Source organism: Solea solea, chromosome 7, assembly GCF_958295425.1.
Source record: "Solea solea chromosome 7, fSolSol10.1, whole genome shotgun sequence".
NCBI classification, from domain to species: Eukaryota; Metazoa; Chordata; class Actinopteri; order Pleuronectiformes; family Soleidae; genus Solea; species Solea solea.
This window is the reverse complement of record NC_081140.1, coordinates 17,329,858-17,353,066: the sequence shown is the minus strand read 5'-3', so window position 1 is coordinate 17,353,066 and position 23,209 is coordinate 17,329,858. Positions and strand designations below refer to the sequence as shown.

Here is a 23,209-nt window from a genome sequence, read left to right as displayed (position 1 = left end):
TACAGGTAATACAAGTAAATAAATAAAACTGATAAGAAAAGTATGATTATGTCCCCTAGTCTTTCTTATTCCTCTATTAAATAATTAAATGGCCATCGCTTCACCCAGCTCATTCTCTGCTCATGTGGTTCATATTAATAGAGACCAAAACATCTATATGTATCTGTACAGAGATGTTTTTCATCAACTAATGTCTCAGATACACATACCAGCATCACAGATTCCTGTGGGCTTATTTAGTCCTGTACTGCTGCAGTAGTGTCCCGGAGGACACGGCATACAGGAGGACAGGTTTTCGGCTCCCACTGTGTTGCTCCAGGTTCCTGCAGGGCACGGTTGCTGCTGTGGGTGTTTGGTCCCTTGTGGGCAAACGTAGCCTGCAGGACACATGCCACCAAAGGCCACAGCCACCTGTAGCAATGTTGCAGTGATGATCTGATTATCATAAACAAGTTTTATCATTTTGGCTTTAATTTCTACTAAGATATTGAAAAGTTTAGGCCTTTTTTTATGTGGGCAGTGAGCTGTCATTCATTTCACACACATTACTTATGCTTGTGCTATGCAGTCAGTTTGTTGTGCATTACAATCCTGCCATCAAATTACTTAAAAGTGGGGAAATATGAATACTAATTGTTTTGTGTCATACAAGAAGCACATTTATGATTATATGTCGGTGATGCACTGTGCACAGCCATGTTTCATAATCATGAAAGTGAATCGTTTTTGTCATACAGACCACTTTATAAAAAATCGATTAATGTTTATGGGCAAGTTTTCTGAGTTGTTATAAAGTGTCTTACCGGAGAGGCAGTGGTGGCTCCAGAGGTGCAGTAGTGTCCTGGATCACAGAGACCCTGAGGAGCAGAGAGACCGACTCTGCTGCAGAACCAACCAGCCTCGCACGGCCGACAGTGCTGCACAGCATCACCACCAGGCTGGTCAGAGTAAGAACCCTGAAAAATCACACAGTATCATTTTATTATTTGACCTATTACTGTAATGATTTTCATAGAGGGGAGATGAAACATTATACACTGATAAGTATTAAAGGGATGAGGAATAGTCAGAATCAGTATTGGTATAATGCCAGCCAAAATCACTGGATCAGATATGGGTAAAAGACAAGTAATCCTACATCCTAAATATCACATAAATGTATAATTTAATGAAGGCAACATGCACCATCATGTGACAAGAATGTGACGGAGAGCTGTTTTTGAAATGGATTGTTATACTTTGGTGGTAAATGCATCAACACATAATATTATGTCTTATTAACAATTGATTAAAAATGTAACATGCAACATTGTACTTGACACACAAAAAAAAGGTTTCGAGGCCCCCCTAAGGTTGACTTGAGAATAATGATGAGCTGCTGAAAATACACACAGACACATTTTCATACAAATACTGACTGGTGGACAGGGGTGAGCAACCGAGGACCCTGGAGGACAGTAATGTCCTGTGGGACAAAGCGGTGCCTGGAACAAGCCTGTCTGGTTACACAGTCTGCCCCCCCGACACGCCATACATGATTGTGCGCCTCGCTGCTGTGGAGGATTTATGGACAAGGGAATAAACTTGACTGTGGCATTATCTCATTCTTTAATTTCAACAGCATATTGTCAGTGGAGGAAAGGGGAACTAGTATTATGTATGTGCAACTTCTTACCATTTGAAAAGTGCCGAGAGGACATGGGTGTGCTCTAAATGCTCCCTCCAAGGTAAAATAACCCTTGTCTACTTCATGCTGAATGGGTGAAGCTGAGCCACCAGTACAGTAATAACCAGGAAAACAGGGGCCTGAGGGTGAGGTGTTGTTGTAACCTAAACAATAGAAACTGACAAGGAGAGAAATACAGTATTGTGACTTAGAGTAAACCGCACTCCACCAGTTTATATCAGCATAATCATATTGCAAAGAATAAAAAGGATTGATTTTACCCTGGTGGACAGCTGACACACTCCTCAGGTCCAATGAGGCCAGTGCTGTTGCTGAAGGTGCCAGGGGGACAAGGGCGGGGAGTGGCAGAAGCCAGGGGGCAGTAACTTCCTGCTGGACATAAACCTCCTGTCGGACCATCAACTGGGGTCTGGATCAGTGCACATGTGGAAAATAATCCGAAATGCACTGTAGTGAATACTTCCATTCATAAAATGCATTCAATTATGAGAGTAAAGTGGCTTAATTTGACATTATTCACACATAAAAAGTCCCTCTGGTGTTTTTGCAGGTGTTACAGATGTTATCATTAACTTAAGTGAATGTTACTTGTGGACTCAGGGAGACTGGCAATCCAGTTTATGGAATTTAGTGGGGATCAACATGTGTATATAAAATTATTAATTATTAATAACATCAACATTTATTCAGTAACCTAATGAGACAGTGTTCTCATACAGCAGACGTGGCTCCCCCTCTACAGTAGAAGCCCTCTCGGCAGCTTCCAGAAGGCTCGGTGAGTCCCACACCGGTGCAGTACTGGCCTCCGCCACAAGAGGAGCACTCAGACCTATCACTGAGAGCAGAGCGGTAGCTGAAGGTTCCTTCGGGACAAGGTTCTGGAGCAGAAATACCCTCTGGACAGTAAAAACCCTGTGCATAATGTGACACAGACAAAGACAGACAAGGGGAAGGACACAGACAGTTTCTACCTGAGACTCTATATATGTTTTGAAAAGTTTCACTGCCAATGGAATGAAATCAAAAGATATTTTTAAATGTACCTCAGGGCAGACTAAAGGTGTGCCAGTTCCCAATATGGCACAGTAATACCTGGATGGACATAAAACACATGATTCTCCACTGTGACCAAGTGTGTTGTTCCTGTATCGGCCTGTCTGGCATGGGTGGGTATAAGGGTCGCCAGTCCCTGTGGGGCAATAATGCCCATCAGGACATATTCCCGTCTGAAACATCACAGAACACAAAGTAATTATGTCAGTAGATTGTTCACGCTACAATTGACGTTAATAACAAATAAATATACAGCTAAAAGTATAAAGGGAACACCAAATTGTAATTTAAACCGTGAGGAATTAAATATTTTAGCTAATAATATTTACTGATGATAAGGTTCTAAAAGACACAGAAAACTAAAGACTGTGATAATTAAATGAAACTATTTCTTTATTATCTTACAGGTCTGATGAGAGACTGCTCTTCAGGCTGCTCAGAGTAACAGTACTTCCCCTCAGGACACTGGACACACTCGCTTATGTCACGGAGACCTGGAAATTCACTATAGGTACCATTGGGACATGGAATGGGGTTGGGATCCTATGAGGTAACAGTCACAGGTACAGTTTAGTAGATCAAAAGTGCATCAAACATGTATGAAATCAGAACATATTAAATAAAAATGTTCCCTCTGTTGCTTTATGTATCACTCTCCGACTTACAATGCCCCCTCCAGGGCAGTAGAAACCTCGAGGGCAGAGGGTGGCTGAACGTTGGGGGTCCCGAGCCAAACCTTGAGAGCAGAGAAAGCCTGCGGGGCACACCATGACACTTAGCATGGCTTCCTCACTCGTGGTCTCATTACTGCAGTAATGGCCCTGCAGGCATGGAGAACACTCCACAGAGCCCTCATCCTAAACACAAGAGAACGTGAAGGGTTGACGGGTTGAAGTTAAGGACAACTATAATATGGAGGGGGGGGGGCACAGAAAAACGTGGAGATGGTAACACGATGCAGGGGGAAAAAAACACTGACATTCAATGTGGAGTCCCAAAAATGACATCTAATGGAAATGTACCTTCTCTTTTTGCAGATGTACTGCACATACAGAGCATGTAATGTAAGACTATAAATACCACTGTGGATGGAAGGTGCTGATCTAAAAACAGGACGATCAGAATGGCTTATGGAAGGACAAAACTATAACATAATATGCTCTCTCCACAGGTTCTGTCATTTGACCAGTCATACTGTTATACATGGGGCCCTTACAGAGTAGCTGCCAGCTCCGCACACTCTGGGGTTGACAGTGGCTGAGAGGGGACAAAAATATCCGGCGGGGCAAGTAGAGCAGTCCTCCAACATCTGGCCACCTTTCAGACGGCGAAATGTGGAGCTGGAGTAAGACAGGACAAAGTGGATAGATAGCACCAGCTAAATCCATGAATTCATTCCATGTAGCAATTTCTTTCCATATCATTATCCTTGTTAACTTTATCCCTTTCGTAACATTCCTGCTGAGAGTCAGCACACAATTACTGCTTACGGTGGGCATGGTGAAGGTTTGGAGGTGCCTTGCTGACAAAATGAGCCTTCAGGACAAATCAGACAGTCATCTCTGTGTCTGTTACCCATTCTCAGGCTGTAGGTGCCTGCAGGGCAAGGAAACTGGGTGCCATATGCGGTCCCTGGTGATGCAACATCGACAGTTATATCTACAGGAATGACTCATTTTCACAGGTCTGGAAAAGAAGCAACCCTATCATTTATGAATATTTTTTATGAAAAGCTGTTTTTAGTCTTTAGTTTGAAAAGTAAAGTATCCAATTAAAAAAGGTTTGGTGCGTTTCTACTGTATATTACCACTCATGTCACGCTCATGTACCTTCAGGACAGTAGTGTCCAGAGCTGCAGCGACCTGACGGGGCTCCAGACCCAGCCAAACAGTACCAGCTCTGAGGGCACGGTCGACACTCGCTTTCAGCCTTCAGTCCACTACGACTGTTCCATGTCCCCACAGGACATTTGTACTGTGTGGGGAACATTGTTCCAGGGGGACAGTAATGCCCCGCAAAGCAGGAGAGTGGAGGTCTCTGGATACCACCAGTTCCTGAAAAGTGTAAATAACATGGCTATCAAGGTGGAAAACTGCTGATATAATTTGACAATATTTCGGAAATGATTCCCAATATGAAAGAATGTCAAACCGAGAATCTTTTAGGAAAGTAAATTCTAAGTAATATTTGTTTATCGTTATGAAATTGGGACAGATATTCATTGTTAATTTCTATAGAGCAAGGGTGGCAGCCAACGTAATATAACCACAATGCACCCTTTGTGTCCACAGAAAGAAAAGGTAAGATGAACATGTGTGAAAGATAACTGTCACCTCGTAGACAAGCGTATCGTGCCGGGCACTGCTGACACTGTGAGCGGTCGGTGAGGTCAGTGCGGTTGCTCACTGTTCCTGGTGGACAGGCGTTGGTAGGCTCATTGGGTTTAGAGGAACCAGGAGGACACACAAACCTAATGGATTCAGGAAAACCAATATGCTGGAATAACAGGATTATATGACAGAAAATATAACAAAGAGTTAAGAGTTAAAAACAAGAGTTTGCCGTACCAGGATGAGGTAACTTACCCTTGCATGCAGTCCACATCAGGGGCTTTAAGAGCTACCTGTGTGCAGGCCTTCCCTGCATAGCACTCTCTGCAATCAGCCACCTCATCCTGACCCTCTAAAGGGTTAAAGGAGCCTGGTGGACACGGCACAGGGTCGCTCCTTCCCTCAGGACAGTAAAAACCAGCGGGGCATTTGAGACAATCTTTCACACCTGGGGAAAACAGATATAAAAAACGTTGTTGTTATGGTATGAGTGTAAAATTAGAAAACAATGCAGGTCTGCTTTATTAAGATGCCTTAAATATTTGTTCACCTAGTTTGTGATACATCCTTATTATGCTGGCAAAGCTTGTCCATCTACTTTTTATTGCTAAATTGGACTCTCCCTCTCTTTGCCCTAATGGCCCCCATCTGTTTCTACTTCTTGTCTGTATATTCCACTTCATCATCGTAGCTATAGTTAGACAGCAATAGCAAATGGTGTGCATTTCTAATCTTGATGACCACTCACGGCTGCTTTACGCCACAGATTTGCCTTTCACCCATTCTCTTAAACATCCATACAGTGCATCTGTGTCTTGTGCAGGGACACATCACCACGTATAGAGCAGAGCTAGAGCTCAAACCCACATCCTTCTAGTTGAAAGACAACCCACTCAACCACTGAGGCATGGCCGCCTCCATAACACTGTATTAGTTTTAGCTTGAGGGAGTAGTTTCCAAATGTTGATGGTGAATTTATTTTAAAATACTAAAAACTACTTGAGTAGTAGTGAGGGTAAAAACAGTAATAATACAGAACAGAAACTGACTTATTGCCCCTTGGTGAGGGGTGAAGGTGCCTTGAGGACATATCACTTCCGTCAAGGTGCCGGCAGGGCAATATCTCCCGCGAGCACAGGGCAAACCAGGACCTGATGAGCCTGTCTCACACAAATACAGAAAAATGCACAACACAGAAGATGAGACAGAGGGCATAGTTCATCCTGCAGTAACCTTACCGCTGAAATTGACCTTTATTCCATGTTCTTTCTTAAAAGGTTAAGTAACAAATAAGTCCTACAAGTGACTTTTGCACATCAGAAATGTGCACATCAGAAATATGCTCTTATTCAAACCTCCTGACACCAACTTCACCCCGACACACGACCATAATCATGTTTTAATTCCCATGTTTGTATTTTACTTTGCTGTGTGCTTCCCTCACAGGTCGTTACAAAAATTGAGGACCCAAATGTAGACTGGAGACAAACAAAACGCCTTTAATAGATCAAAAACACAAAATAAAAAATAGTAAAACTAAAAGCAAGAGGAAAAGACAAAAGAAAAGCTGAAGTAGAAAAATACCTCCAACTCTGGGAACAGAAAACAGGAGCATGTGCACTGAGACAAACTAAATGAACCAGTGGGGAGCAGGGGACTAAATATATTAGAGAGGCAGGGATAATCAGACACAGGTGAGGCAAATTAGACACAGGTGAATCACATTAGGGCGGGGCAGACAATCAACAAGGAAGCCAGGACAGGAAGTCGGATTTAACAAGCTGCACACACACAAGGAAGAAGAACAAAATAAAACAGGAAAGCAGAAACAGAAATAAAAACCCAAGGTATAGAAAACGGAAGAAGTAAACAGAATAAATGTCCAACAAAATGCGCCTGCATTGAAGTCAGTCTATCAGTGCTAGGACTTACCTGCAGGACAAAAGCGTCCTTCTCTACACCTCTTACAGGCTGCCCTACTTGTCTGACCCAGTTGTTCCCCTGCTGTACCAGCAGGACAAGGTGACCCATGAGGGGTGGCAGTGCCTTCTTCACAATAATATCCTTGTGGGCACAGGAACTGGGAGATGGGTCTTTGTGAGCTGCCCTCCAGACAGTAAAAACCTACAGACACAGTGCATTTATAAGTTAGGTCATCGTGTTTTTGCAAAATGTGACGTGTGGTAAAGTCATATAAACCACTTTCAAGAAGAGTGAATGGGTCAATTCATTTGGGAAATGGTATACAAAATACTTGTATGTATGTATGTTAATAAAATAGCTACTGTTTTTTTTACTGACCAAAATAGATTGTGATTTCATTTAAAAGGGTCTATGTGGATTGTGTTATATGTGTTTTATTTTACTATGTACCAAGAGTTCAACTGATCCTTCAACTATGTGCATATTTACCTAGTGTTTGCACTTGTTTTTATGTTTGTTTTCTATATATTCTGTCAATTTTTTTTATAATTATTTCATTGATATTAAATGTACATGAGTACCCTACTTATTGAGACACATATTGAGAAGCCAGAGCAGCGTGGGTAGGTTTATAGGAGGAAACTGAAGTGTTGGTCCCCACCTGCAGGACAGATAGTACAGTCTCTCAGCCTTTGCAGACCTTCCATAGCGCCGTAGGTCCCTGCAGGACAAGGTAGAGCTACACCTCCTACACAGTAATGACCTGGAGGGATGAAGGAGGGGGGGAAAAAACTCAAATACATACATATGCTCTTGCTTGTTCAAATCCTGGGACATTTCAAGGGCTGGGGTGCCCCTGAGCAAGGTGCCCAACCACCTTTGACTTGTGTGAGTTCACTACTGGTGTGTAAAAGGATGGGTTAAATGCAGAGGTTAAATTCTGTATCACTAATGGTGTGTATGCAAATTACAGAAAAATTAAAGAAAAATAATTCTCACCAATACAGTAAGCATTACATGAAAGTAACTAACCTACTGGACAGACCACACATGCTGACTCTTCCCTGTCTTTGTATGTTCCTGGTCGACAGGCGATGGGTTGAGTAGATCTGTGCACTGGTTGGTTCCAGCGGGTGGCCACAGCTCCCGCACACAGAAAGGATGTATCATTACAGCTGTGGCAGGAAATCTGGCCAGGTGTGGAAGACCAGCCAGGAGGACAAGGAAGAGGCTGTGACATCCCATTATCCGGGCAGTAACTTCCTGTTACAGCAAGAGGACACTTTTATTTGTGGATCATTTTATAATTTTTGCTTTCACATAGTCATTTAATGTTGCTTTCATTACCTGGTGGACACCGCAGACACTGGATAGTACATACAGTGGAATAGAAGCCGGGGGCACAGTCATTACACACAGTGTGATCTTCACTGGGCTCTTCGCCAGGCCCACACTGTGATGCACACATGAGATCGAGATGAAATCAACAAAGAAAGAAGGAGAAAAGGCATATTTCATTTCTCTGATAATTACAAACTACAATCGTATCTTCTTGAATGAAGATACAGAAATGTTTTGCCTCAGGATTTGCAAATCATTCTGTTACCTTATGAGGGAATCCAGAGGAACAGACAGAGTCTACAGGGCAAGTAAGACACTGCAGTACACCTTCAGGAGAATGTTGTCCGGGAGGACATAAAAAGAGGCTCCCGTTGACAGGGTCACATGAAAAACCCACAGGACACAGCCGACAGTCCACCCTGTCCTCTGAACTGATCAGGCCTGGAAAGCATGGCTGCAACAAACAGACAACGTCAAACGCAGTAGTGAAGTGTGTCAGCTTTATGATGTTGGGAAAGTAGATGTTTTTGACAAACGGTCAAACAGATCATGAGAGAAGTGGCCTTGTGATGAGTTTAGGAGGCACTGAACTGGACGATTACGTGGTTCCAGCAATGGTGTATTACCTTGCAGTCGCTGATGCTGCTTTTCCCCGTGTAGAGGTTGAATGTTCCTGACGGACATCTCTGAGGTGCAGATACATTGCCAAGACAACTATACAACAGACATTAACAACGGGTCTTAAAATGAGTTGTTAAAACATTCTCAATTAATTCTTTACACCTCAAAGGAGCGACAAGTCAAGCATTTCAAAGATTGTTGATGACTTACAAATGGCCTGAGGGACACTCTAAACACAGCAGGTGAGAAAAGTATGTTCCTCTTGGGCACAGACCAAGGTCTGTCTCTTTGCTGACCGGGGGCTCTGCACTCCCTTCAAATGATTCTATCACAAAGAAAATAAAATAAAACACCGGCTGTATAGGAGTCTGTCATAAATCCTTCTTAAATGTGCTTATTTGTAAACGACATGCCCTTTAACAGTTATTCTTACCTGAGGCAAGTCCAGAGGGTGTCAGCGGCAGAAAAATCCATGAAGTTAAAAAACAAAACAGATGCAACGCTCTACGCTGGAACATTATCATCGAATTTCCAATCAAATTCACTCTGGCTCAGTTGTTTGTATGGTTTTATCCACAACAGTTTCAACTCAATATGACTGAGTGTTTAGAGGCATGAAAGTGAGAGTCCTACAGTCACTGAACCTGAAACAAAAGCCCTAAATGTGATACCCTGGTCGGTAATGGTGTACAATGATGTTCTGTAACTGTAACCTTCCACTTTCATAATGTATGAGTAAGTGCTCGTGCTAGCCTCGTTATTGACTCTGTCAGTGGATCGTTTTCATTATTCACTTAGCGTATGCCATTGTATGTGGTTATAACAAACTAAATATGGGAAAGTTTAAACAAAGAAGGTTCATTTCCAGTACTCTGAATAACATTAAAACAAAAGTAATTTATTTTCACAACACATCGCCCTTCTGTCTTCACAGGCTAACATTGAATGTCTGTCATCCTCTGTGCAAGCAGAGAGTGCTTTTGCAGCTGCAGGGATGCACCTGCAAATATGTGTGCAAACCACATTATCATGCACTGTATCTTTCCCTGATGCCACCAGGTGCAAAAATTAGTATTGGCAGTGTTAAAGTGCACATGAATGTAGGTAATTTAAATGTTAGTGTGTCAATATTTTTGAATAAATACTATGCTTTCTACATCATTTTTGATTTTCCAGGAAGTCAAGTGCAATAAATGGAAACTTATCCTGTTGTTACCACTTCCTGTACCCTTATCCAAAAGCTGTCGCATGTGTGTGGGTTTTACTTTAGTACTATTCTGCACAAGTTTCACAAAGAGCACAAGATATTTGTTATTCAAGGCAGCGAAGAAAAACAAGAGGCCACAAGGATGATCTCACTGCACTTCCCATTGCTGTTACTTTGTTTGACACAAGGTAAAGTTTAATTGTCATTTTTTATTGTGATGTATGTGAAATGCACTTTCAATGGTGCATTATTTTTTTGTGAAAGCGTGCTTTGTCTCTTTGCAGATCTTGTGAGCTGCAGTGACATAAAGATGCGCACTGAATTGTTGACAGCAACATTAGGTGACTCTCTGACGTTAAACTGCACCTACAACTGTTCCACCGGATTTGTCCGTGGTTGCTGGAGCACAACACCGGACAACTCTGGCTGCCACGGGACCTTCAGCAAAAGCAGCGTTTGCACAGTGTCCCTTCATCTGTCAAATGTGTCCACTGAAGACCTCCAGAAGAGTTACACTTGCTACACAGAGAATACAGAAGACCCTCATTTTACACAAATAACCCAGCGTGTTGTTTCACTGCAACTCGAAGGTAGATACATTCTACTGTATGAAAATCAATATAGAATGGATATCTTATTGTATATTAATTTTATTTAATTGTTTTCAGTTCATATAAGCTTTCCCCGTTGGACACTTACCCCCCAAACTGAAACAAAAAATGGTGGGGACTTTTAAAATTAAGAATATTAAGAAATCAGATTTAAAATGTTGAAAATATTTCTTATTTTTATACTTTGTTCTTAATTCCTCAGCAACTCTTCCCGCTAAGCCAAAAGATCTAAGTGGAGGTGAGACAATGCAGAATATTAAGGTTATTAATATAACTAATGCATGAGAATGTGAGCCTTTTTGTACAGTTCTGTGCATCTCAAGTAAAAGTTATGCTTTAATTCCAATTCTACACAAGTTAATGCTGTTGTTGTTGCTCAATGTGAACAGAAACATTTACCGGAATGAAGGTTTTAGCAACAGTTACCGTTGCTGTAGCCTTGTTGCTGGCAGCACTGGCTGCTTACCTCTGTCTGAACCGGAACAAACAGAGCAGGCACAGCAAAGGTGATTATAACATAATTATGTCATCAACATACCCAGAGTGTAAAAAGGTACAAAAAAAATGCAATTTACATCTCTAAATCATTGTGTTTCTCACATTCTAGGGGAGTTAGCTGTGTCAAGGTCTGGGTGAGTGCAATTCACAAATCCCTGTTTAGATAAACATATGTGTTTTTGTAAATGTAAATGTGTTTCTTAATATATTATTGTTACAGCTCAACACTACCATCCCCTGCTTCCCTCTCACTAATGATGGGTAAATAATAGTGTAAAATATCAAATATAAAATGCAACAATTTTAGCCTGAAAGTGCAGACCTGTCATTCTTTTAACTCTTCAGGGTCAGCGTCAGCACCAAGTGAAAGAGTGGCTTTGAGGATACCAACACCAGGTAAGTTCCCACACATTCGCAATGACAGCGTCAGTGTTTTGACATTTAGTGATAGGTTGTATATTTTTTATTTTTCAGATAATGGGAGTGACACTGAAGTTCCATACGCTGATATAATGATCACTGTCCGAGGTGTCAGCACACCGGAGCTCACTCAGATTGGCTACTTGGCTCCTGGAGATCAGAAAGAGGTGAGGGACAAGGCTGTCGCTTCTATCACAGATGAGGCGTGATGAACACAACACATGAGTGGCTGTATTTTAATCCGTAGTGCTCACGCGGCACAGATCTATGCTGCAGGTGCACCCATGGTAAACTGCTGTGGGAATAATACACAACTCCTTATATGGACATCCTGAGGGTGTGTGTTTATAGGTCACATATTCAAACTATGTTTTTTCGTCTTCTTATGTGTTGTTGAGTCAAAGTGATGATTCATTTTATGTCACATCTTTTAGTAGTGATATAAAGTAGCCACATTTGTGCAGAAGTCACAAAATAGACCGTATTTCTTTTCATTTTGTTCATAAAAACGTGCCAAGTGAACTTTGAACTGTGACGCATTTCCAAATTTCACAAATTCAATCAGATGTGAAACATTTTGAGTAATTTTTGCTCAGGTGTGTCTAAATAGTTGGTGAAAATGTTTCATCAGATTGCCTTGGTTGTGCTGCAAAAAAAAGGACATAAGACAATCTATATTGCACATTCGTATAGCTTCTGTATACACTGTAAGTTTTAACATAATAATGGAAACGAGCAGCCCGGTTAAAGCCAGTTGAAGTAAAAGCGAACAGCAGTACACTCAAATCAGAGGGAGAGCATCACTCACATTGGTGAATAATTATTATTATTACTTATTAATTAAATCTGTCATGTCCTGCATCTTAGATATTCAGTGTGCCAGTGATATTTGTTGTTCTGTGGAGGAGGTGTTCAGCACAAGCCTCCCAATGCAGAATCTCTATTTTATTTATCACTGGGAGAAAAGCAAGAATACCAGGCCAAACAGGGGTGGTTGGAGAGTGGAAAGAGTGGGTGAGAACACAGTTGGGAGGAGAAATGGAAAACAACAACAATAACAATGGGAACAACAACTGTATATATGTATATACATATATATATATGTATATATATGTAAATATCTATCTATCTATCTATCTATCTATATATATATATATATGTATATATATATATATATATATATATATATATATATATATATATATATATATATATATGTATATCTTGTCCTCTTTAACATGAGTTTTTGTTTTGCTTTGCTTCCAGTGGTGGGGAGATGAACCGAGGTCTCACCTGCAGGCCTCACGGTCAGCTGACAGACTGCATGTGCTCCTGCCCAGAGAGGTCAGCCGCAAGATGAGCACCAATTCGGAATATGCAGTTATCACATATGCCTAAGAGAAGTGAATAAAGGAAAACATCATATTTTTGTTAATATTATTCCCCCCCTGTTTTAATATTACATAACATGTGATTTAGCAGACACTTTTACCCAAAGCAACCCCACCCCATAATGTTATACACACTCATAGCCTATATCACTCAATTACACGGTGTACCTAATAAATAAAAATAATCAATAATATCTGTGAACTGGGAGCACATCACCTTTCTTTTCTTTTCTTTTTTTTATTATATTTTTTGGGCTTTTCTATTGCCTGTGTGTAGTGACAGTACAGTGAAAGAGCCGAATGACAAGCAGAAAAGGGCTGCCCAATGCGGGATTCGAACCGGGGCCGCCTGCAGTGAGGACTGTAGCCTCATCATGTGGCGGGAGCTCTACCAAAATCACCTTTCTTAAACATTTTGAAGCTCAATTAAAAGCTCAGCAGGTCACCTTTACTGTATACATGCCTCAATGCATTAAGTTACTGCCATATTACTGTTTACAAAAATGCATGTTTTCCTAATAAAGTGGCTGGTGAATGTAATGTACAGTTATTATGTTACTGTGTCCATTTGTTTGATTTGCGTGTGCTGTGTTTGCAATGGACCTTCAATCATAATCAATAAAGAGTGCCTTTTGATTGTCACTGAGCTTGAGCTTTGTCGGCATCCGTAGTTTCAACCGTTGCTTGGAAACACATGACGACAAAAGCTAATGTAATGGTGGACACGAGTTGCAAGTAATTCGAGGTAACTTTTATTTTATTTTGTGTGCCTTTTAAGTCCTGGGTTATGTTTAAGTGGCGTGTGGCGACTAGCGAATATTTCTTAGAACTACAAACGTCAAGCAATAATGTGACATTACGGTGACAACTGTCGTAAAAAACACCCACGAAGAAGAAGTTACCAAGTTAAACGTAGCTGAAACAGGCAAGTGTTTCAAATGTTATGGCAGAGTGTCCCGTTTTAAAAGGATGTCGTTCCGTTAGCCATGAAGTTTCGGTTTTGCTTGAATAGCCACAAAATTAAGTACACTCACCTATTTGACTGTTCTGTATATGCCCAATATACTGGGAACTGGGAAGCTTGCATTCCTTTATTTTGGTTTGTTTAAAAAAGAATGTTGGATATACTGTATGCCTGTACTAAATGGAAATTTAAAAAAAATATATTAAGTATAAAAATAAAGCCAAAATTTCGAGATACTCCTGAAAATAATAATTAAAATTCAATGGATGGAAAGAAGTAGACTAATGATTCCACACAGTTTTATTGTTAACACCTCAAGTATGTATAGATTTTATTAATCAAAGTATCATTTATCAAATGTCTTATATTTATTTTTTGGAATAATCTTTCATTATTTTTGTTGTAAAGCAAGGAAGACAATAAAGGAAGAGTGTACATTAACTACAGAGGGAAACATCCTCTCCAGGTCAGACTACATCTAAGATTATCCTTTTTAAAAGAAAAATGGCAACATTCTCCAACACTCACCTGCGGATCCCGGAAGGATTTGCTGAACTCCTGATGGGACTGGCCAAAGAAGTGTTACGAGACCAGCCGGAAGACATCCCTAAATTTGCTGCTGAGTACTTTGAGGTGCTTTTCAAACAACGAGAAGGTACAGCAACTCACGCATTCTCTCTGGCAAAATGCACCAAACGTCACGAACGACTCATGTCAAACATATATTTATTTATTTTGTTCTGCTTGTAGAGAGCGGCATGGACCATGCCGAGTGGACTGCGAAACAGGAAAGTAGCATGACCCATGCATTCAAAGATAGTAGGGTATGTAATCAACCCACAGTGCAACAGCATTTACATTGATGTTATACATGTTTACACTGTAGTGCTCTCTTTTAATTGCCCTTTCGGGGACAAACAGAGTGTTTTGAATTGATTGAAGTGATATACAGTTCCTATAAGCCTCCCTCTGTATATGATTCTGAGTCTTTCCTCACCTCTGTTGTTGTTTTTAACCTTTCATAGGTTAGTGCTGGAGAAGAGTCTGCGTCTGACATCCGAACGTCCAAGTGAGTTTCCCTCATTCGTGTTACCAACTGCCAGGATCGAGAGGAAAGGGAGAGGATGAACATGAGGGAGAGCATAGTTCCAAGAAGAGATGATGACAATGCGTCTTTTTAGGTCTATTTTTAAAATGCAAGACATTCTTTTGAAAACACTTGATATTCAAGGTGTTGTACGGAAACAGAGACACAAATGCAAAGTCACGAAATGCAATCAACAACAAGGAATTGTTAAAAAGAGTGTACAAGACATTAAAAGATTAAGAAGAGGAATTACTGCCAAAAGAAGTAAAATGAGTCAAAAGAAATAAAGAGATTAAATACATTAGGAAGAAATTAATCAATTAATAAATTAATTAAAAACCTTGATAATTCAGAAGTTGTTTGGTGTGATGTTTTCTGTAGACCCAAACATGTTAATTTATATTCCAAACGGTAGGACAATTCACAGTTGACTGCAGTGGTATGTGCTAAATTAGGTTTGCAGTGTCATGAGTGAGAGGAGGAGAGCAGGACAGATCAACAAGAGGCAGGACAATGACAGGATCCAGATGAGTGTCGCAGAGGCCACTGCATGGTTTTTGACAAGCATCACATACACATACAGTTACTTTTTCACTAAAATCCCCTCCATGTGATACTGAACATCTCTTCTCACCTTTTTCATCTTTCATTCTGATTGGTACTTTTTTTTAGAGGAAAATCTAATGAGTCCACAAGTGAAAATGAAACAAGTAATTCAGCAGAAGCCTCACAACTTCCCACCACTCAACCTAATTTCTCTGAGGAGGATCATTTAACTGAAAGCACAGCAGAAGAAAATCACAATATTTCAGCGGAGAAGGGATTTTGCGAAGAGGAATCTATCAAACTCCCCCTGACTGCAGACGTGCAATCAGATAAACTGAGTGGGACAGAGGACGAGAAAGACCCGACGATATATAAAGCTGATAAATCCGACAGGGCAGCTCAAGAAACAGATACCAGTTCTGCTATAGAGCGAGATGTGTCAGTGTCTGTGTCCACTGACAGGCTATCATTCAGTGGGGTTTCAAATCTAGATGTGTGTGCTCAGGAGTTAGGAACAGCGGAAGATGGTGGAAGTGATACACAAGAAAGTGCCATGTCAGAGTCAGAGATGGAGGGAGAGGAAAACAGTGAAGTGAAAGAATCAGCGGTCGTTCCACATTCTGGCCTAGCTGATCATGTGGACATTTGTGCAACAGAGCTGGGAGGGACAGAAAGAAAAACGGAGAATGTCACTGGTGATAAGGATACACACAGCATTGAGGAGGAAAGCTTTAAACCCCAACCAGAAGAAGCTATTGTACAATTACCACTGGCTCAGTTTGAGACACCTGAGGGCAATCAACAAGAGGTAGAAGATCAGGCACGAAACACCAAGGAGGAAGATGAAACAGATACTAAAGCCTCTGCTGGGGAAACACATGAAGGTCTGGCTCATAATGAGAGTGCTTTAGACTTTAATGCTACACCTGAGGAGGATTCATTGGTTGAGATTAGCTTTGAAGATGTTCCAGAGGCTCAGCAGATTACTGAGGTTAAAGAGAAACAGCCAGAGGGAAAGGGCTCAGTTGATGTATTACAGACTGAGCTATTAGAAGAAATGCAACACGAGGAAGAGTCTGGCTTAGAGGGGGTTACTGATAGTATATCTGGTATGCTACAGCATGATGAACCTGAGACAGAGGAAGTTGTAAAGGAATTTTACTCTGAAAGGGAGGAAATAGAAAGTCAACTCAGGGCATCTGATATAATGAGAGAGAATGTGGTCACAAATTACGCTAGTTTAAATGACCGCCAGGACGAGGACAGGGCTGAAGATGATATAAGTATCAGCTCATCCCATCAGCCTTCCACTGAAGTAGACACAACGAACCCAGAGGAAGTAAGTGGTCACACAAATGAAGATGAGAAGACAAGAGAGGATCCTTTTTCTGAGGAGGAGACAAAAGCAAACGACTCTGACTTTAACGACGACGAGACAGCAGACACAGTTGGAGAATCCAACGAGGACATACATGCAGCGAGTGACAGTGAGGTGAAGGACGAGGACAGCGATGGTGCTGCAGAAACCCGTTCATCACAAGCACTTGTGGATTTACAGTCAGATGATACACTGGGAGAAAAAGAAGAGAAAGTTGCCCAAAGTGAATCTGAGGCCCAAGAGAAAAGTGATGAAGTGTGTGAAGAGGAGAGCGTCGGCCTCACTCGTACTGCAGGTGGGACGGCTGCTGACCGTCATCACGTAGAGGAAGCACCACCTGTGTCTGAACCAGACACCACACAGCAAGAGAAGAACAAGAGGACTGACGAGGTAAATATCTGTGTGTGCGCTTGGGTGATGTGTTATTGATGTGAATGACCTGAAAGCAATGGAGGCAGTTAGAACTCACTGAACTCACCGACGTTCATCAGCAGGCTGAGGATCTATATTCATACATTTATCATAGAGCAGTGCCTCTAACCAGGCTACAGTCTGAACACTCTCTGTTCCTATTCTGGTTTCAGGTAGCCTAACAAACTCTTCAATGTTTTATTTTCTGCAAGACATAGTTGCTCTGCAAAGCCCGGACTGTAACACAGCTTACTGTGACATCATGAAAGACCGACTGAACTATTTATCACGTGAATTAGGGCCTTTAACATTTTCTACTGCTGTCACATTTAGCTTTGTCTGATGTGGACCAACAGGGCTACATGCACACACACACTCAGGGAGGGATTGTAGGCAGGGGTACTAAGAATGTTACCATGGTAACCCCTCACCATCCAGCTCTCTCTGAGCGCCGTCATGGAATTAATGATGCAGATAGTTGCTAGGCACCATCTGTATCAATAATGTACCTTCAATAGCAGTTTCTAACTGACCGATTAAACCGTAAAACAGCATTTTTTTTTTTACTCTATATATAGTGTTGTTAACTCAGTGATAGAAGAAGTGAATATGCTTTTTATTCTAACACTGACCGAGCTACAGCATCTCTAGTCTTTTTTTTTGTTTGAACAAACTTTAATGCCTTTAACTCTCACTTTATAAGCACGTTCACAGGCTGTTCTTGTCATCTTAGGTGGATAAATGCAGCATTAGATACACTCATGGTGAAGCTAATGGGAGCAGCTGTTATGATTAATTGCGTTAAATTGAATTACTGTGCTTATCATAACTGCAAATTAACAGCGGGAAGCCATCTAATAAAGCGAGTCTGCTTGTTGGAATTAGCCATAAGGGTAGTGTAACATGTTGTCTGAATGGAGATGGAAATCAGGAGGGGAGTGTTAATGTCGGATAAATAACTCAGATACTGATGGATACTTTCTGTTCCTCTCCCTCTCCGTCTTGTCTTTGAGGCTGGCAGAGGAGTGTGGGTGGCCCTACCAGCTGGGATCAGAGGGATGGAGAGTGCTGTTAGCTCGCTCTGCCTCTAATAAATTTATAACACCTCCTAGTGTAAAACAGGCCAAGATGCTTAGACTTTTTTATTTTCACACGATTAGTAGGATTCGAAAGTCAGCAGTTATTGTTCCATGGCCATCTGGCGTTTGCATAGTATTTCCATGTTAGTCATCTGTTTTCCTTGTTATTTTTGGTGTTTATCAGTGTAACACGGTGCAGCTCGTGAAGTTTTTATGATGCTCGGTCACTTTGCATATTCCTTACTAATATCAACAGTGAATACTGACATCACTTGTTTCAAAACGGTGAAATCCGTGAAATAGTCTAATGCACAATATTCAGTAGATTATGGCAGTGCTTGCTTCATGTCGCTGCCTGGTTCCAGGAGGGTAACAACGATGTGAACACAGAAGGTCAGCAACTTTAACGAGAGTGAAAAGATGGAACACATGCTGTCATGTTTGTAGGAGGTATCTCTCTCTTTTTTCCCTCTGTCTTTCTCCCTCCCTCTGTCTGTTGCTATCTCTCTCTCTCTCTCTCTCTCTCTCTCTCCCTCTCTCCCGCTCTCTCTCTCTTACTCTGTGTCTGAGCGGGTGTTCCTGAGTGTACAGTGATTGTTAGCCAGTGAGGCATCTGTATTATACGGGAGTCTCGTTCAAACAGAGCTTCGCTTGGTGCACATAGAGAATTGAGGCAGACAAAGTCAGACTTAGGTCAGCTCCCCTGAAGACTGAAGTCATCTCTGAGAGTGAGACATGGACTGTCATAATGTAAGTAAAAGTTTCCGATTCACTTTTTTTTCTTTCACTTTATCAATTTTTAGTTAGTGGTGGCCTTTTACTGCTGTGTGGTTGTCCTCGCACTGTGCACTGCCAGTGTTGTTGATGTTTCTGTGCATATACTACTAAAATGATAGATGGTTCTCTACAGAGAAGCTGTATTTTTTTTGTTTTTTTTTTTCTTAAAAGAAAATGTTTTTAAGCTACTTTCATAAGTGGATAATGCAAGATTACACCAGAAGAGTACAACATTGTTGAATTAAGCACCTGGGAAGGTGTAAAGCTGCCCTGTATGTGTGCTGCTGCACAGGAGCTGGATTCTAGTCAGACACAGAGGCTAATGAATACTGGCTGAACAGGTGGGTGGTCACACTCCCACACTGGAGGGGTTTCACTGGAGACATGCAGCGCCGCTTCACCATGGAAGTGGGATGACAGTGGGCTTGTTCTGCGAGCTGCCTTTGTGTGTAACGTCAATCTGTTTCAGCTCAGGGTGTAGCCGACACTGTATGTGCTCGCCACACAATCTGAATTGCTCTTTACATAACTTGTCGACAGCCTCAGCACTGTTCATACTGTCACTTTGTGACAAGCCAGAATTTCGCATCTGCTCACCCCATGTTTCCAGTATGAGCTGCTGGTGCTGACTGCAGTGTGACTGTGGCAAAAGTTGAGCTCCAGTTTATATTTAAATCAGTAATGAAGGAAACACAACTTTAAGTAAGTAATTATAATTATTGTTCAATGGAGGGAAACTTTTTTTTAGACATGGTTTCTGCAATAGTGCAGTATAGATTATATGATGACCAAATACAGGAAGTTGGACAATGTCACTGAAAGTGAGATCATACAATAAATGTAAATGTGACAACAGCGTTTCAAGAAGAGAACATTCTTGTATGCTCGTTTAAAAATGTGAAAGTTCACCACGGATGTGTTCTGTCTCAGCAGGAGGAGTGCAGTCGGCCCCAGGAGGAAGAGGACATCATGGACATCCCTCTGGACGACCCAGAGGCCAACAGGGCCGCCGCCAAGATCCAGGCTGGCTTCCGTGGTCACATGACCCGCAAGAAGATGAAGCCAGAGGACAAAGCAGAAGGGGAGGAGGTGAGCAGCACCGGGGATGTGCTCAACGGCAGCGAGGGGGCCACAGGTCAGTGGTGTAGAACAAGGGCTAAGACCAGGTCACATAATGACAGCAAAGAGAGCTTTAAGGATAGCGACTGTAAGGATGATAAGAGATGCTCCCATCAGGAGCTGTAGCTACCAACAGGTCACGTACGGTAAGTTATGGGGAGTGTAAGATGTGGAGTTTTTGATACTCTAAATTTCATAGGCGAGTAAATGTTGCCTAAATCGCCATTTACACACACAGAGAAAATAAATAAACATAATCAAACACACCCATTATGGTTGATACCACATACGAAACCAAGTGACTCATTCAATCGCCCCAGGAGAGAGAAAACATGTCCGGAAACGGCTGGTTTACCTTGAAAGGGTCAAGTCACATTCTCACAACATTTTATGTAACTGTGGAGGAGGAAAGAGTTCAGAATCCGTCACTCATTTCAACTCGGGCAAAGTTTTTCGTGCTTGAAACAAAAACTCTAAAAAACACATAACCACACACATTTACCTCAAATATCCAGTCGCATCATGTTTTTCTCTTTTACCCGAACGTGAATTTGAGAGGTTCTCTGATATATAAGAGGCGACTTTACGATACCCAGCCCTTGTAAATTTTCTTCGGCGAAGTGGCTCAGACAAAGAATCTATGTCAAAGCCTCTTCCTAACCCACTTGCTGGCTGCCTTAGATGCTTATGTAGGAGATATATTTATAGCTCCAGGTGCTTCAGGTACACTGTACATATGCTTCAGAGCAGAATTAATGGGCCTGTCAGACTGGAACCGAGCATCCTAAGTACCTCCCTTTGGAGGAGACCCCCTTTTTCTCAACAGTGAAAAGTGAGTTTTGAGGTCATCATTTATGTCAGCCGTCACAAGGAAAGTTTTCACACAAGACTTGAAAACTTTAGTAAAGTATGTTCTCGCTGCAAGTTTATATGTGTGTCCAATATGGAATGTTCCACCCACACGTAAGAGTAGAGTTTGTAACTGTCTTTTATACTCGACGACTGCACCGGTTACAGCTTCGCCTATTTTCTCTTTCTAGCGACAGGAGGATCGGGGGCAGTAGAGAGCGATGACACATCTGTGCCAGAACAGTGACACCTCTGTCCTGACCTGGATGAAGAGAAAGAGTGGGAGCATGAGAGCGGGAGATGGCTGACGGAGGCCTGATATGTTGACTGGTCTGTCTTACAGACACACCTTTTTACCCCAGGAGTCATTTTCTTTTTCCAACACAAATTATCAGTAGAGAATGAACAGTTTTGAGGGCGTGTTATGTGAATTTTGTGAACTTTTAACACTCCTCTGCTTCTCCAGCAGCCTCATCAGTACGGATGTCTTTGACCCAGAATTTGCAACTCGCTGCATGTTCTTGTGAAACTTCTGGTAGTGTGCTAGTTTTTAGACGATGATCTGTGAATGTGAAAATGCAAACGGGGCTTTTTTGGGATGGATACAGTCATGCCATCTGTGTACAAACCTTTTATGCATCCGCATTAGATTCATCTGTAAGTGAGTAATTTGTGGCTTAAATTATTCCCTGTTCTGCCTTGTTTTCTGGTGTGCTTGTATTGTTACCATTTACTATTTGACTTGCTTACAAACAAATTAAAAACATTGCAACTATGAAAGGAAAATTAGCTATGTACTGTTCTATTAATTCCACTGCATTTACATTGATTCTTTTGTTTGGATCACACGTAAGCTCTCTTTTCACCTGTTAAAGCATTTTCTATAAATCTGATCTTCCAGAACAGTAAGCATGCAGTAATCACTCTTTTTCTAGATGCATTTGGTACCGCTTCACCTGATGAGACCCTGGTTCAATGTGCTCTGTCGTTGTGTTGATAGGTTTGACTTAAGGACTTGAAAATTACATTGTCAGAGTTTGCAGAGCTTTTGTGCTTTAATTAGCTTTAATTAAATAGTACCCTGTTGAACTTTGCTGTAAAGGTATGGCATTACACAAATAAATCCACCTTAAATATACGCTTTTATCTGTCTGTTAATTTAAGATAAGAATCTGATTGTTTCAAGTGATACAAGTTATGCAATGTAAAGTAAAACACAAAGTTTACTAATATTTACAAACACACAAGGGTAATGCAATTCTGCACGACTACAGTCTTTTAATGATTAAACATAAAAGTGCATTATCATAAGCACATCATACAGCGTGCTTCTGTCGGATATTAAGCAGTAAATGGCCTCGCGTCAGTGCAAGAACGCTGTTTATATCACAAAAGAATAACAAGATATTTTGCTTGGTTTGCCCTGGCAGTCTTGTTCACTTAATGAGAAACAGGCTAGAGCATCTTCAGTCTCCCAATGTTCCCACTCAGCCCACCTACGCACATCTGAGCCACACAGCACAGACTCAAACTGCACATTTTCACACAGGAAAAACACAACCCTCTACGTCGGCGCACAGAGCAGAAGTCTCTCATTGTCGCACTCGTGCGCACACAAACACAGGTTTATGCCTCTGTCAACAGCTGCAGAAATGACAGCAGACATGGGTCTTGCTCTCAAAGCACTTCCTTCGCAGGCTGACACTCCTCCTCCTCCACCACACTCTCATAAACATTCTGTATGGGTTTTATAAGGACTCTTTTTTTCTTTCTTTTTTTTTTCTCCTACTCAGTCCCAGAGGTGCCACAGCCATGTTCTCCTGTCTCTTTAATGACTGTGGGTGAACAATCGATATTCTGCTCTCCTCCAAACATAGCACATAACACCCACTTGGTGCTGTAGATGGAATTCTGAGA

At 41.5% G+C, this 23,209-nt stretch overlaps 3 protein-coding genes across 8 annotated transcripts; 2 read left to right on the top strand and 1 right to left on the bottom strand.

Moving 5' to 3' along the window:
- Window positions 1-195: 195 nt before the first annotated feature.
- Window positions 196-7,476, bottom strand: LOC131462907 (platelet endothelial aggregation receptor 1). Its single transcript, XM_058634473.1, has 18 exons — window positions 7,444-7,476; window positions 7,003-7,194; window positions 6,494-6,548; window positions 6,120-6,230; window positions 5,326-5,518; window positions 5,074-5,210; window positions 4,570-4,794; window positions 4,231-4,372; window positions 3,957-4,080; window positions 3,406-3,597; window positions 3,146-3,283; window positions 2,731-2,913; window positions 2,405-2,599; window positions 1,948-2,096; window positions 1,676-1,844; window positions 1,419-1,553; window positions 804-956; window positions 196-411 (listed from the first exon to the last, which is right to left on the bottom strand). Exons 1-18 carry the CDS (start codon window positions 7,474-7,476, stop codon window positions 196-198), a joined length of 2,742 nt encoding a protein of 913 aa, XP_058490456.1.
- A 2,746-nt stretch (window positions 7,477-10,222) lies between these two features.
- On the top strand, window positions 10,223-13,683 carry LOC131462949 (uncharacterized). Of its 3 annotated transcripts, none has more exons than XM_058634533.1 (10): window positions 10,223-10,350; window positions 10,447-10,752; window positions 10,831-10,884; window positions 10,976-11,011; window positions 11,163-11,279; window positions 11,381-11,405; window positions 11,492-11,532; window positions 11,617-11,667; window positions 11,746-11,858; window positions 12,958-13,683. In XM_058634533.1, exons 1-10 carry the CDS (start codon window positions 10,305-10,307, stop codon window positions 13,087-13,089), a joined length of 921 nt encoding a protein of 306 aa, XP_058490516.1. In that variant the 5' UTR covers window positions 10,223-10,304; the 3' UTR covers window positions 13,090-13,683. The 3 variants fall into 3 exon arrangements, with proteins under 3 accessions (XP_058490516.1, XP_058490517.1, XP_058490515.1); XM_058634534.1 differs by having other exon boundaries at window positions 10,265-10,350; window positions 10,427-10,752; XM_058634532.1 differs by having other exon boundaries at window positions 10,265-10,752.
- A 69-nt stretch (window positions 13,684-13,752) lies between these two features.
- On the top strand, window positions 13,753-22,430 carry spa17 (sperm autoantigenic protein 17). 4 transcript variants are annotated; one of them, XM_058635021.1, is made up of 7 exons: window positions 13,753-13,827; window positions 14,547-14,701; window positions 14,797-14,870; window positions 15,072-15,115; window positions 15,806-17,447; window positions 20,255-20,459; window positions 21,484-22,430. In XM_058635021.1, exons 2-7 carry the CDS (start codon window positions 14,551-14,553, stop codon window positions 21,537-21,539), a joined length of 2,172 nt encoding a protein of 723 aa, XP_058491004.1. In that variant the 5' UTR covers window positions 13,753-13,827; window positions 14,547-14,550; the 3' UTR covers window positions 21,540-22,430. The 4 variants fall into 4 exon arrangements, with proteins under 4 accessions (XP_058491004.1, XP_058491003.1, XP_058491005.1 ...); XM_058635020.1 differs by having other exon boundaries at window positions 13,754-13,827; window positions 14,513-14,701; XM_058635022.1 differs by having other exon boundaries at window positions 13,754-13,827; window positions 14,455-14,701; window positions 20,255-20,413.
- The last annotated feature ends 779 nt before the right edge of the window (window positions 22,431-23,209 follow it).